This window comes from Anas acuta, chromosome 5, assembly GCF_963932015.1.
Source record: "Anas acuta chromosome 5, bAnaAcu1.1, whole genome shotgun sequence".
In the NCBI taxonomy this organism is placed as follows: domain Eukaryota; kingdom Metazoa; phylum Chordata; class Aves; order Anseriformes; family Anatidae; genus Anas; species Anas acuta.
The window spans coordinates 60,368,688-60,384,193 of record NC_088983.1 but is presented as its reverse complement, the minus strand read 5'-3'; the positions used below and the strand labels follow the sequence as shown (position 1 = coordinate 60,384,193).

At 41.4% G+C, this 15,506-nt stretch overlaps 1 protein-coding gene across 12 annotated transcripts in view; it reads right to left on the bottom strand.

The window, feature by feature from the left end:
* The window catches only part of PLEKHA7 (pleckstrin homology domain containing A7), a 132,514-nt gene that overhangs the window by 77,952 nt on the left and 39,056 nt on the right, over positions 1-15,506 (bottom strand). The window contains exon 1 of one of the 12 annotated variants that reach the window (XM_068685180.1): positions 12,439-12,880. The exons of 10 other annotated variants lie outside the window; for them this stretch is intronic. In XM_068685180.1, the coding sequence (XP_068541281.1) occupies positions 12,439-12,509 (71 nt within the window). In that variant the 5' untranslated portion in view covers positions 12,510-12,880. Of the gene's footprint in view, positions 1-12,438; positions 12,881-15,506 lie in introns of those variants that run through there. One more of the 12 variants, XM_068685185.1, reaches the window with a different exon arrangement.

Below are 15,506 nucleotides of genomic sequence, written 5' to 3'. Positions count from 1 at the left end.
GTTCCCTGATAAAAATGCATGAGACGATAAAAAGAGGAACACTTGGTGGTAATTCTTCCTGATGCTACTACAACACACAGACCACAGGAGTTATTTAGTGTAACCACATAGCAATGTTTTTCTCCAACCAGCTGGCAAATGGATACAGCTTGATAATCGCAGTTTGCCCTTAGTTACAGCACATTTGGAACATCAGGTTGGATATCTGAGCAAAGAGATCATTCCTCTTTTGATACCCATCCATCAGGAAATGTCATATCAGGAAATGTGAAAAAAGAAACTCATGCAATAGAAGAATACATACACTAAAATCCAAAATGGCAGAAAAATTGTATTTGGATAGATTTCAGAGTAATCACTTTGCTCAGAAATTTTATCGTAGCCAAATAAGGGATATGAATCAATTGGAAATGCAGTTAGATTTCCCAGCCACAATGACAAAAACTCCTTCCTTTTAATATTAAGGATGCTGGCTTATGGCACAAGGAAAAAAATGGACCACTAGGCATGGAAGTTTAGGTTATGCAAATAAATTCATCCAGAACATACGTATCAATAATACAATAGGAGTCTTCACAGAATATGTGAATAGATGACATTTTAAATCCCATGCTTGAACAAATAAAATAAAAAAGTTCACAGAAGAATAAGGCACAACAAATGAGAATGATCTCCTATGTCCCAGGACATGAAGCCTAAATGAAAACTTGGAGTGTGGATTACCAACATCATGATGAACTGTAACACACACGCACACAAAAAAAAAAACAAAAAAACACCAACAGAACAAATGTGTAGAGGAATAAAGAAAAGTTCCTTATTCTGATATTACAGGATGTCCTGAGTAGGAAATCTACATTCAACCTAGAAGAGTCAGCCAGGGAAAAAGTTCCAAAACCAACATCCAAGGAGAATGCTTGGGAAGCTTTAATACTGAGAGGTTTCCAGTTCAACGTGGAGAACAAAACCTCATTTGCAACACAGTGAGAAAGATCTTCATATCAAGGAAAAGATGGTATTATGTGGAGAAAGACAAATTAAGTACTGGTCTTAAAAAAGTAAAAAGGATGAAAGGAAACTTAAAATTTTGGAAGGCAGCATTAAACTCAGTGTTGGAAGAATTGCACTCCAAATTAAATACAGTTTCATTAATACCATAAATACTTAATGAAGCTGGCCAAACTTACTGAAAATGTCACACTGAACAAAGTACTTCAGAAGTATTTCAGAAGCCTCAAATCTGTCTAGAGCTAGCAGCTCAACAATTTCTGTGCAGGAAGTGATCTAAACCACTAAAAGAAGAGGCACAGGTGGAAAAAAACACAGTGCGTGCCGAATGGTCTACTGCTGCTACATACAGTACTTAATAAATAATTCCCAGTCTCGGTATTTAATTTCTACAAATTGGATTTCTACTCACCTGAAATTCTTGATCAAGGACATCGTGTCTATTGTCATCCTGTATTCTCCAAGGATACTTAGTGAAGTAGAAAGGCCTCGATCCAGTAGAAAGGACAAAGAGTAGACTTGACTACTCTCAGAAAACACAAACCTATTTTTCTACTATAAATGTCCTTCTGTGTAGAGTTAGTGTTAAATGACTTATTATTTTGAGGGCAAGAAGTGGTAGTGAGTCAAAGCCCTTTATTTCTGCATATTTTTCCAAGTCATGACCAAACAATGCTGAGCACCGACTGCCTTTCTGAAATGCACATTTAACAAAGGCAAGTCGTGACACAACTTTATCCACGCAATTTAGAGGCTTCTACAGGGAGAATGTTCTCAATCAGTACACACACACACAAACTCTGCCACGTATGGTGATTAAAAAGAAAATGATATAAATATAAATCTATAGCACTAATAACCTGTATTTACTTTGTTTAAACCCATCATGCTATGGTGGTCAAAAGCTGTGAAGTCTTTATCATGAGCACTGATTTAAATCAAATTTCCTACAGGGACCAAATAACTCTGGGGGACTAATGGGATTATTGAAATCAGTATCTTGAATCCAAACGGGGCTGGTAAGGACAGTAAATCACTAGCATATAGCACCTGGATAGAGGGTTTTATGAAATATTAATGTAATCAATCCTTACCACAAAAGCCTCCAGTGATACAAGTTGCCAGTATCACTTGAGAAATCCAAGCCTTTTAAAGAAGTGTCAGAATTTGCTATTTATCTAACAGCTTATCACTCATAGCAGGCTCTATCAGGAAGAAATACATAGATGCACAAGTTACTTGTGTTATGCGATACCAAATCTGCTAGATATAGGACATTTCACTTCAACAATGGGTAAGATTTTCTAGCATAACAGATAAGCAAAGCTAGAATTCAAGATGAAAAATCCACATTGTGATACTGGCATTAGAGCTATCTGTAGCCATTAGAGTGGTACTAAAAGTAATGAGATTTATACACATATTTCATAGCTGTATTTTCCTGTTGATACTAAAATTTGTTCCTGTTTAAGGCTTAACCAGCAGCATTACAAGCCAGGTGAGAAACTGGTGCTCTTAGTTCCAGCGAGATTTACTGTACCTTTACCTAACTGAAAATGAAGCATTCCCAAAAGCCACATCTGAAATAGAGGAATAACTCTTCCATCCTGCCAACTCTTCATTATTAGCTTAAATCATTCTAAACATTTTGCTGGCTATCTTCAGCACCTGGACTCCCATTTTAACATCTACTGGCTGCAGGACACGCAGATGGTGTAAGAAGAGGGATTTGGTTCCTGTAACCTTCAGCTCTCCTGGGCTCCAGGGAACAGAGCTCATCTACTAACAATAGTGGACTGTATTTGTGCTCTGCCTCACTTTTAAGTCAGATTCTTTAAATTTTAAAGTTTACCGATAAAAGTACAAAGTGATGGAAGCTAGTATCAACTTCCAATACACATTCGTAATATTAAACTAAAAAAATGTGCCAGGAGGGGATTTCACTTCTAAAGCCCTTACATTTGGCAATCCATCTGATCGTATAAATGCTGCAATTTGTACTACGGACAGAAGATGAAACTTCTGTGGTGTCAGAAAGCAAAATGCTAGTTTGACTACGGGAAAGGAGCAGTGTCTCAGAAACAACAGCTTCCAGATGCCAGTGATATGAATATTAACCAGGCTACCTACCTCTGGCCCAAGGGTTACGGAAACGATTTCAATCATTACCTGGTATTCCCGAAGAACTTCCAAATTCACTAACATTGGGATAGGTTATACAAGGCAAAGAGTATATTTGAGCAAATTACAAATACTCGATTTAAAAGGGTGCAAAACTGCAGCATGAGTTATAATTTTGGTTAAAGTAAGCTCCAAGTTAAAATTATAACCAGGTCTTTCAAAGTAGCAAACAGAGAAATGCCACGTTTTTAAGGTGTGTTCTGTACTTAGTGTATCTCAGATTTAAAGAAAGAAGTATTCACTTGTTTACATCACAAAATTATTTGCCTCAAACATTTATCCAGACATACTATTCGCTTCCCTCTTTTTCCTGTAGAAGTCCTTTTTGCCTGTAGAGTCACAATAAACTGTAGTTTAAAAAAAAATAGTTTTCTTGTTACTAATCAAAGAAAACAAACAAACAAAAAGAAATCCTCAAGGAGTTAACCTGAAGATCCTCTCTGTAGGAGAGCTCCTAGTGATTGACCAGATGACCACACAGACATTTACTGCCAGATTCAACTTCTATGTGTTTCCATATATCCGCACTGCAACTTAGAGATCCCGAAGGGCAGTGAAGAAGACTGCACAATCTCTGAAACATACTTCACCTCTGCAAAGCACCAGTGCCCTGCAAGGACGTTACATGGGATATTTTCTGAAAATATTCATTCAAGGCCATGCCGCAGCTGTACAGACATCTGATACAAGGACTGCGAAGTCAGCCCAGTCTTAAAGGTGTCTCCTGTTTCACTTTCTGCCCTTTCTTTATAAAAGAAAACTTCCTCAGATCCTGCATAGATGAGAATTGCCCATACAAGAACACAGCAAGACGTGCACAGGATGAATCTGAACCCTATCATGACGACTGTGAATTCAGAATAAATCAACAGCAGAAAGGAAGCAACAGATGCTATTTGGACACAAAGGGTGATGTTTCAAGAACTACGGCCTTAGTACTAAGGTTGGACATCCAACTTTTAAGGATGGACACTGTCAGCTGCAGAATTCAGAGCATCAGATCTTAACAGCGTGGTCCCAGGTACTTTTTTTTTTTATTATTATTTAAGGGAAGGCTGGGCAGTGTATTAATAGCTTTACGCTGTCCAGAAAGGGAAACCTTTCTTTGAAAACTAACCCAAACTTCTAATCTCAAATCACAAACCCCTGCACAACACACAGTGCTGCCAGCTGGGCTACAGTCAAAGCTGCCAATGTTTCGTCAGGCTGTTATGAAGTACATCAACATGTATGGCTGGGGTCCAAGGCATGTCCTAACACTTGCAGATCTCCACTTCCATATTAAACCGGGCTTAACACGCTCGGCGTGATGCAATGAGAAGCTGAATAAACTGTCAAGAGAAACAAACAACACGTGGGCATGCACAACTGGAAAAACAACCAGCAAGATGCAATAGTTTAAAAATAACACAGCAGAGAATGGGTTCGTCTATTGGAACTACACTTCCTTGGCTTTAAAAAAAAAATAGCACCACTTACTAACTTACTACTTACTACTTACTAACAGGACTAACTAGCAGGGCAAGAGCATTGCTTCAAACGCTTGGCAGCTCCTGGCCCATCCAGGACTGATGTAGAGAAGAAAAGCCACCACTTACAGCACATCTGTAACACTTCTAACTTCTGGAAATTCCCAGTCATAATAAAAAAACAGAGGTTATGGGGGTATGCTTGTGAACCTGGAGAAACCACACTCTACCTAGGTTTCAGGTGAATACAGAAGGATGCCAGACCATTAATGGATGCTAATATTGGTAAGCCACATGCTGCAATGATTTGAAAGAAACTTCCTATGTAAACTACCCAAACTTACTACTTGCAAACATCCAACAGCTTAGGCTTCAGGAAAATTTGGGTTTAAAACCTGCAAAATTATGACATTTAAGCAACTGAGGGTTTGTGAACAGCTCATGCTTAAAAAGAAGGGGCTTGTCTCTAGGAGCTTTTAGCATCTGAAATACAGCAAAACCATGACCCAGCGGGGTGAGAGTGGGCAGAAAAAACAGAGAGAGAAAGCACAATGGAGTGAAATTAAGGGCCACGGTGCATAGCGATAGAAAAGTTTACATTAGCAAATCTACTGCAGATTTGTCTAACGTTTTCAGCACATGGAAATAAGGCAGACCTGAAAGACAGACGCGATAAATCCATAAAAGAAAAACATTCTGCCAGTGAAGGAAAACAAAAGGCTCTCGGCAGGTATTAATAGATCAGGGCTGCTTTTCGTCAATTTGAACAATTCTGAAATGTGAGCCAAGATTTTAGGATTACAAGTTGACACAGGCCACATACTGAATATTCTGCATTTTACGAGATTTATTATCCACCTATGGTAACACAACGAAGGGAGAAAATAAATCTGCTTGCAAGCTTGCCACGTGATTTTCTTTGTGGTCGGGATCTGAACAACAATTTGCCTGCATCTTTCCCTGCCCAAAAGCAACACCAAAATCGTTACCGCTCTTCAGACATCCCACAGCAGCTCACACCAGCCCAGAGATAAAGCAGAGGGGCACCCAGCCAACACATCTGAAAATCATTCTCATTAAAAGCCAGTTGACCTGCAAAATAATATACATTCGTTTCTCTAATCCATGTACACCCACGGACTCTTTTCAATAGTGTGAGCAACTTGCCATGGAGAAAGCCTTGAGAAAAAATGTTTCTTGATCTCTGACATCACCTGGAACCCATCTTCCCTTGCATCATGCCAACAGAAATCAGAGGCAGAACTAAAAGACTTCGCAATGACAGGCAAAGCTCTAACATTGTCTCTTATTTTCCCTCAGGCATCTTTTCGAGCAATGGAACAGAAAGGCTGTAAGAAAATGAAGGGGAACATTCGAGCTTTTACCTGTAAGGGGAGAGGAGGAGGGAAAGGAAATCAGTAAAAAACAAATCTGGCTGAGAAAGACAAAAGCTAATTAACTTTTCAGAACAGTAATAAGTGAATAATTACTCTTACACACCGAGAGTTACAAGTACCACAGACCATGGTATACTGCAAGTCTAGAAGTCTTACCTACCCAACAGCAGACAAATGTAAAAATCATTTTTACTACAGCCCCATTTGAATAGACTTAAAGGGAGGGAGTAACCTGGCAAGAAAGCAGAGTAGGGACAGAGCTAATGACATGTCTTTAAAGCAAGGAAGACAAGCTTCAACTTGATGCTGTATAACAGGAGAGCCAAGAAACGGATTTTCTAAAATGGGTGATGCAGTTAAAGCAGCAGGTAAAATGGGGATTACTCGCATGGGAATAAGGAGAAGAGGGTAGGGAGGGAGTGCTGGAGAGCATGGAGAAGCTGCAATCACCCAGCAGAGCGATCAGGCCTCTACCAGGAGGCTCTGTAAATCCTTCGGAAACAGGGACACAACTTCAGCAAAGAAAGGGGCAGCGACGTGCGGGCACGGTTGGAATTTGGGGAGTAAAAACAGGAGGGAGGATTTACCCCATCCAAAGACGGTGATAGACACAGGGAACACACAACTAACATCACGAATGTCACAGCGAGCAAAACGTAACAGTAAAGCACCCAAGAGTTTCCAAGGAAAGAGGACTAATGCAGAGAGATGTCTGGAAATGACCCGGGTCTTAATTTCTGCCAGAAGTCTGTTTGTTCACTTGGGGCAAGTCATATCTGAGGCAGACGTACTGGGGAAGCAGGAACAACCTTGGGCACGATGATGGACTGCCTGGCACCTCCCCACATCAGGTCACACTCTCAGCCACCACAAACCTCCCCGCTACCATGGCACGTCTTCAGCGGATTATTATTCCTTACCTAAAGTTATGAATAAATGAAACCACTGAGAGAGCTGAAAACCTGATGTAAATTTTAAAAACGTTAGCAGCATCGGTATTATCTGCATTGCAGTCCTCTCTTCAGGGTACAGAGGCATTTGCACATTTGCGTGTCGACAGCACTGACCGTCTGCTTCAAGTGTCTTTAATTTACGGATTTCTCCTCAGCGCATGAGAAAGCAGTAGGCTATTTTTGACAAAAAATATCTAAAAAGGGAATGCGTAAGTATCCATTTAGTGAGTGCTCGAATTTACACTTATTTTCTGCAGGAAAACGTCCTTCAAATGAATTGCGGGACTCACAAAACTGGATTAACAATGTCGTATATCAGACACCTGTCAAAATAACAGCATAAAAAGTGAGACTAAATATAATCTATGCCTTATTTGAATAGATACTATCTGTATTTAACAATTTGTTATAATGCAAATATTAGCTGACACTTATTAAAGTTTAAACACAAATCGCTACATTGGTAATAATGTTCCTATGGTTAATTGTTTTAAAAATAACACATTTAACTACTGCAATGTCCTCGTTTCTGATTTAATAAGAAGCTTGGAATTTGCACAAGGAAGAAACTTGCAAATTTATGCCTCAGAAATGTTCTACCAGTGCTTCAACTCCAAACCAAACTGCAACCAAAGCCTACACTTCACATTTCCCTAACGACCAACTGGAGTGCCGCACGAAGCAGGACTCTTCAAGGACCATCTTTTAAATTGTATGCTTATCACAAGTCAGCGTCTCCTTGATTCGTACTGGTCACTTCTCTCCAGATGCAGTTTCCAAAACACGCTCAATGTCAGTTTCAATATTTAGGTTCAAAAATAATGTATTAAGAGCATAAACTCTCAGCTTTGTAGGACGGCTCTTTGATGTTCATTTTGCTGCTTAAGGACCCCTGAACACACCAAGTAAATCTCAGAAAAGCTCAGGGCGCATCCCTGCAAGGTACCCAAGAGGTACCCAGGCAGTTTTCTCCTCTAAGAGAAGTAATCACAGTGTAACTCCTGGGAAGCGTGCTATTGAAGTGAGAACTGCAATTCCTTAGCTCAGTTCTGTAAGTAAATCAGTCAACTGCTGAGATAGAAATGTTACTGGAAAGAAGAGAAGAACTGAACAGAATTCGGAACAGCCGGTATCATTCCGAAGAACAAGGTGGTAGATATCTGCACCTACAGAGAAATTTTCCAATTTTTTTTCAAGAAATAAACTGCCTTTCCATGCTTAAATCCCCCAGAATAATGAAAATAAAGAACGTTACATCAGAATCTCAAGACATTCTCTTTACACTAGATTTTTTTTAATATATATATATGTACTGAAGGATATGCTAGGAAATAGCTGTTAGAAGAAGTAACACAGAACTTGTTGTAACTGGTTCTGCTGGCCAAATATCAATGTCATTAGAAGAATTACCATTGCACTTCTGTGCACAAGAGCCTGAAATACCAGATATCACAAAATAAATACAAAGAATATTCAAAGTTTCAGTAAGAATTAATTCAGAAAGTAAGAATTAAAACCAGAGCTATTACGTTGAATCACATGCAGCTTACACTGTTGCCTTCTTTTAAGGAGGCTACCAGATGGCATTATTATAATGCTCCCATTTTCCTTCAGAGTTCCTCTTTTCTGACAGAAGGCTTTATAATGAATTGTTGCAATCTGCAGCCGCATTCAGCTGATTACACCCTTACCGCCAAGTGTAACCGGAGCCACGCTAGGAATGTGGAAAGAGACCTGAGGAGCCAGAAAGTAACGCGGGTTGAGCAAGTGACAGGCATGCCCACGGAAGGCAGGACCCAGGACACTGCAACAGAGGTGAAACCAGCAGCCTTCCGCTGCAAACAGGCTTGCAGGTGCCCAGTTCAACACTGGTACAGCATCAAGACCCTTGCAGTTTCCAGGTCCGTCCTGTAGATCACAAGGGAGCCGCATTTGGGATCATCGACCTGCCGGCCACTGGCAAGGAGCTAAGGGTTTTCATTTCCCATTGAGATCTGACAGCAGAGGGACGATTAAAAGAAGTGAATAAAATATACTAGGGGAAAAAACGGGGAGCAGGAGATGAAGAAGAGAGAAGAGACTTCCCATAACAAAGCCATTTTATAAGAAAAACACTCTTACCTTGCAGCACTTTTCAAAGGAAGCACTTGAAAGTGGTACAGGAGCTGCAGCCCGTCCCTTAATCACCATCTCCTGCTCCCAGTTTTGTGCTTGTATCTCCCGGACAAAAGTTAGAGGTGGTGATCTTGCAACCTGCCACGTCTTTAAGTTTTCCTACTATCTTGTCTTCTCAGAGAGCAGCCTGTACTTAAGATTTATTCCCTGCAAGCAAAACTCTTTTTCAAGTTCAATCTTGCTTAATGAGTTACTTTTTATTACGTGAAGCTTTTTAATGCGTTGTTTGTTCTGTCAAGCCCAAGTAACTGCTGACATCCTAATCACAGGGCTCCTTGGAAATTTTTTTTTTGGTTTGGTTTGGTGTGATTTGTTTAAAAGCAATCTTTAGACTTGCCTGCAAAGCACCTATATAATATTTAAACCGCTTTAATATAGAAATAGCCTGCCTGCATTTTAAATACTGTAGAGCGTACAATATATCAAACTTTCTTCTTCATACTTTATTACCTCTCAAATGTGAATTTAACCTTTCTTTTTTGACGTGAATGAGATAGCTAGTGTGAGCAGCACCAGCTTTCTTCATCAGTTCTTTCCAAGTCCTAAAGAAGGATTAGCTACCTAAAAAGCAGCCACCCATCTCCCTCTCTCCAGTAGGAAAGCTGCTGGTACCGTAGGCATATATAAAAATCAAATTCTATGGGGAAACAGCTTCTGCAGCCAGCTAGAATGTAGCACACCATGTTCTTGCATTTATTTTGTCAATAACTTTGCCCTCCCCTTTCAACTCCTATTCCTCCTACAGGGAAAGGGAATGGCTCTGCACAAGCAAAGAACAAAAAATAGAGGAAGTTTTGCTGAACTGATTTAATTATTCCAAGAAAATGCAACTGTAAATCCTGGTCAGATGCATGCATGCTTCCAAACATTCAGAGCAGTTGCATTAAATAGTTACCCAGGAGCTTGGTTCATGCCACCAAGCAAGCAAATATTTTAATATAATTTTTGTCCTTCACTTTATTCTTGATTGCTCTTTGCCTGACCTCGTTATTTCTCAGAGATTTTAGCTCCACTAAGCTTGTCAGATTATGCTACAAAGGAAGCTCAGTAATTGCTTTGTTTCTTTAAAAGCTACAGCAATCGTAGGTGGCAATATTTTCTTTGTAATATTTTCTATATTAAACAGCAAATCTATAAAGTAAGATTAGTTCCTTGCGGAAGTTTTTCAGTCACGCGAAATATTTTCTACAGCTGCTGTCCAGTTCAGCTCTCTTATGTCGTGCCATGAAAGAATCAAGAAGATTACGTTAAACTCAATATAAATGCTTTTTTTTTTTTTTTCCTGAAACATGGAAATGTTCTTCAGAAACCCCAGTTCTGCACTGCACGGGTGTCACAAGTATCATACCAATGCCATCACTCCTTATGTGCAACAGGAAACGTAACTAATTCCCAACACCTCTCGAAAACAAAGCTTGTCTACACAAAAGACAAAGTTTCATGAAGACAGAGCTTCTCCAGGCCTCTGCTGAAGGATAACCCAGTGATGAAAACAAATAAATCCATGCGATTCCACATACATGAAACAGGATTGAATCATCTCTGTTGCATATCACAGAAATCATCTTATCTGAACATTATCAAACGCCAGCTTCACTGAAATGCAGAATGACTATTTAAAAGCCATGCCAGAAAGAGGGAGGAGCAAATTAAAAACTCAAAATGCAGGTAAACAACAGGGAGACAAAAGTTGGGTAGCTTCAGTTTCTGTCTTTTCGCGATGGAGGTGAGGACTCGGAGCTCACTCCCAGGCCCTCGTCCTGTCCTGAAGGTAGCTGTGGAAACCAAGGAGCTGGCTGGCAGGCTACTCTCATCTCGATCTCACAGAGCAGAACCGAAAATGCAAGCACTTTGACTGAGCATCTACCGTATTGCTGGGAAGAGAAGGCTTTCACAGCAGCTGCCATTGACTGAATGCCTGTTTCTGGCTTATTCATGCCTATTATCATAAAAAGGACAAGGAAAAAAAAAAAAAAAAGGAAGAAAAAAGCTAGACTTCAGCATCCTCCATAGTTAGGCCAAAGAACAGCAGGCACGAGCAGTCACTGGGGTTGACCTTAAATGGCTAACTCTGGTTTCAATAAAACCCTGCTGGCACCTTTGACCAGGCAACCTAGCAGTGCTGCAAGGAGATAAATCAGCAAGCGAGTGCAGGACTTTATTCCAAGAAACGCACAGAAAGGTGGTTAAATGAAGGATTTGCAGCACTGCTGTTGCTTCTGCTCACCAAGGACTCTTTATCACTCCAGCCTTACAAAGCTAACCCACGCCGCCGCATATTCTACGGTTTACAGGGATTATTTGCCAGGTACAGTCTCCGCATACGAACACGTTAATCATTAACTCATTCTCTGACCCTGCTCTTCACATGCATTGCAGAAAGGTGAGTAATAGAGCAAAACTCCTGCTCCGACTCAGATTTTCTTTCCCCTCCCTCTGCTGTTGTTGCAGCAGGGGAGGCAGGACTCCAGGCTGAGACACAATAAACAGAGACCACATTCCAGCACCAAGGTGTGCCAGAAACCCCAGACCTCCCAGCCAAAGAAGTATTGTAACACATTCCCCCTCATTATTATGCAACATTACAGTCTTCCAGGGCGGGCAGGGCAATTTCACGGTGAGAAGCCAACCCCTGCTCTCTAGCACCCTTGGCAGGAAAGGTTTTTGTTTCAGAATCAAAAAGCTACAGCAGCAAGACCCCTGCGTGGTTAAGCTTTATCATAACACTGGCATTATTTAGCACCTGTCCACACGTGCATACATTTTGTGAACTGTGGTCTTAAAAGCATAATGACAGCTAAGCCCTCTGTTTATTCACTTTTCACCATTCTGCAGGAGAACACTTAAAATGATTCATGTTTTCTAGAAACCTGCGTAATTTCTGATTCTCAGCAACGTAGATGCCCAGTTCCTAGCAAATGCCTGAGCAATCAGCATACATAACTCACTTTCAAAATCTCCAAGGTTACAACTTCATTCTCCCAGTCAGAAAAAACTCCCAAAACATTCAGTACGTTTAGACATAAGAAAATACTGGCTTGAAATAAATGCCACCCTGGTTACAAAGTCCAGCACAAAGCACTTCAAAATGCATTTGTATTTTTCAGCACCTTATTTGTCTGCTTCCTTTTCTTTTCTTTTTTTTTTTTTTTTTTTTTTTTCAGACAGCAAACAGACGGGAGCACAAATATCTTGACAATCTGCTACAGATTCATATGCCAGAGCACTGACAGTGCAATGTAAGACGCGACATACCTGCATGACACCTGGTAGAATGGATATCCTGGTGGAGGAAGAGAGTTTGAAAACCCAGACTGACTCGACATCGCCTTCAGGTCTCGTATCCGCTTAATTCCCTTCTGTATTCCACATGTCAAGCCCTCACCAAAAACCCACACGTGCTCGCAGCCATCCGCGCCTCTGCCCAAAAGCTGACTCAAAAGAAAACCCCAGGCGCCTTCGAAGGGCTGAGAAATCCTGCCTGCGGATCCAACTGCTTCCTCGGCCGTGCAATTCCTCGGAGCCAACACCCTCGTGACATCACGTACTCCAAACCCACCCTCACGCAGCTGCCTGCGTTGGAGCAAAGCAGCCGGAGCTGCAAGGCAGCCGGAGCTGCAAGGCGTTTCGGGCAGCAGCAGCAGCCCCGCGCTGGCGGGCGGCCAGCAGGCAGCACAACTTGGTGCCACCGCCGCAAATCCCTCTATCAGCTAACGAGGAGCACTGCCTGGGTAAGAATTCCCTTGGAAATGCAGATCCGTGACCTTCAGCTCAGCGCCAAGGATTTCTTCTGCGATTTTCAGTGAAATGCGTGAAGCGATGCGTCCCATTGTTTTCGGAGCAACATCAGCCTGCGTTTCTGCACTTCACAGGCATCAGGAAAAGCACACCGAGCGTCCCCCTGCTAATAAAGGACGATCCCGCCAGCCCCTTGACCACGGGAAGGATGGGAGCTGGGATCTTAAACCACATTACTTAAGCTACCGAATGCAGAAATAAAATTCTGTGCATGCGTTTCCCTACTGTTTTACCACAGTTCAAATAAAAAAAAAAATCAAAAGCAAGATTTCTTTTGATATACAGCACTAAGCGACATGAAAGTTGATTTTGTGCATGACTTCCTCAGGAAGGGCAAAGACAATTAACAAGCAGGAAGATGTGTGAGGAGCCACAGCAGCCTAGTGCATGGCGAATGCCAAAGAGAATTACATGATTACCTACCTGCACAGCTCCTGGAGCAGGGAAGGCATGCACTGCCCTCACATGAAGGCTTGCTAACTTTTGGCAACACATTATATAGGACGGGTTTAAAATCTGTTTTGTTATCTGTGCTAAGTGCATGGGAGATCATGAACAAGGGGCATTTAATACATCCTCACCACGACACATTATTTACGTTCTCAGACCGAACCAGTTTCACTTGGTTTGTCACAAGTTTCCAATAAATATCTCAGTTGTTAGGAAAACGGCGCAAAAATCTGTCACCGTTCTAGGTAACTTCTACAGTCTGGCACAGAGGAATGGGAACTGGTTCTCCTACCCTAAATGTGCCTGAAATTTTAAAGTAAATCTGATCTCAGTGAAACATTCAGTTTCTTGTTTTGTGTAACCCCGCTATTTTCATAGGGTTGGAACAGCGCTGTGATGCTTTCCATTGCTAACCAGTATTTGTCAAGGTGTAAAAAAGGGCACTCTACTTTTTTTAACACAGTATTTGCATTTCACAAACAGGCCTTCTGGAAACTGGGAACTTCCTTCTGAAAACTTCTTCCCTGGGAGAACGAATACAAACCACTGCCACCAAGCCGTCCTGCTGCACCCCTGTGCAAGGCTGCCGCCAGCTGCCCCATCCCGAAGCGCTTCGGTTTCTCTCTTCTCCACTCATTCAGTGCCTGCTTAGCAGCAATAATGCCAGCATTAATGCCGTCAGCCAGAATTTCTCATCTCAGAATAGCTTTTGGTAGCCCCAAGCAGGATTTCAGGGGGTGTCCATTTGCTTTGCCAGCTGACCAGCAGGGTAACATCAAGCCAGCTCCTGAAGAAGGACGTGCCCCCGACCGGCTACGCCACCCCGCAGGAGTCACCGTGCCACCGAATGCCCGGCTTGTCCACACAATAAGGAAAATCCTCGCTGACAGCAGAGGAATGATGGGAGGCTGCATTTTTTTGTAATTAAGTACTGAAATCCCTTGATTAAAGTGTTATGAAGGGATAATACAGCTGTTGTATTTGCGGGAAAAGATGCGTGGGAATCTTGGGAACAGAGGTTTCTTTTCGTCCCCTCCTCCTAGCTCCGACACAACAGAAGCGTTTTTGGGCTGAGATTTCTATTTCAATATAAAAGCCGTTTACATTTTAAAACACAGTAGAACCTACTTTTTAAGTAGGTGGACAGCATTAAGTAGCATTTAAACATGGCAATATTGGAGGCAAATAGGCAGGCAAAACTGAATTTCCAGGAGCAGAAGCCATTTGTAAGCATCACACAGCAGCTGGCAATTGGGAAACGGGAAGGGAATGTGTGGCACAAGAGGAAGCAGGGAGGGGAGATGAGAAAAACTGGTGAAGACCACAGGGAAAACCTCCGGAGAGTGATACCCACAATTACCAGCTGCCCCTTTGGCTTCTTGGCACGTGCAGCTGGGTTACAGCTGGGAGCCCTCACCCGCTGCAGCATTTAATGCTGCTGGGCGAAAATGGCTGCAATGCAAGAACTGAGGTGTGACTGCAGCTAAAAAAGCAGGGACAGTCTGAAAGACTGGAGGAGAGGAAGTACTCGATTAAAAAAATAAATATAAGAAAAAAAAAAACACATTAAAAAGGTCGCGACTGGTTTCTGGTACTTCAGACAAGTGCCATCCTTGGTAAACCGACCAAATTATTGCAATTTGAAAAGGCAGATTGAAGGAGAAACTGAAACTAACCTCATTACTGGAATCTAAATTAACTTCATAAAATCTAGATCAGAAGCTTCATCAAACCTCGACACGCCGCACGCAGTTATGTGGCGATATATCAAAAGGCATATAAAATGGTCAGATTTGTGAAAAAGCTGAATGAAGTGTCACGCAGAAATTATTGTAACGCCAATATCATAAATGACTAATTTACCCCCGGACAAACTGTTTTATTCCATATTTTCCCCATCTGATAAGAAATATATTACAGACACTAAAATAGACGAAAAAAATATTAAAGGAAATGTAGGAAAAACCCTTACACAGAGTTTGAAATTAGAAAAACCCTTACAAAGAAAATATTACAAAGATATCTGATATAATGAATGGTACTTAAAAGACAGAATGGATCATTTTTTTCCCTTT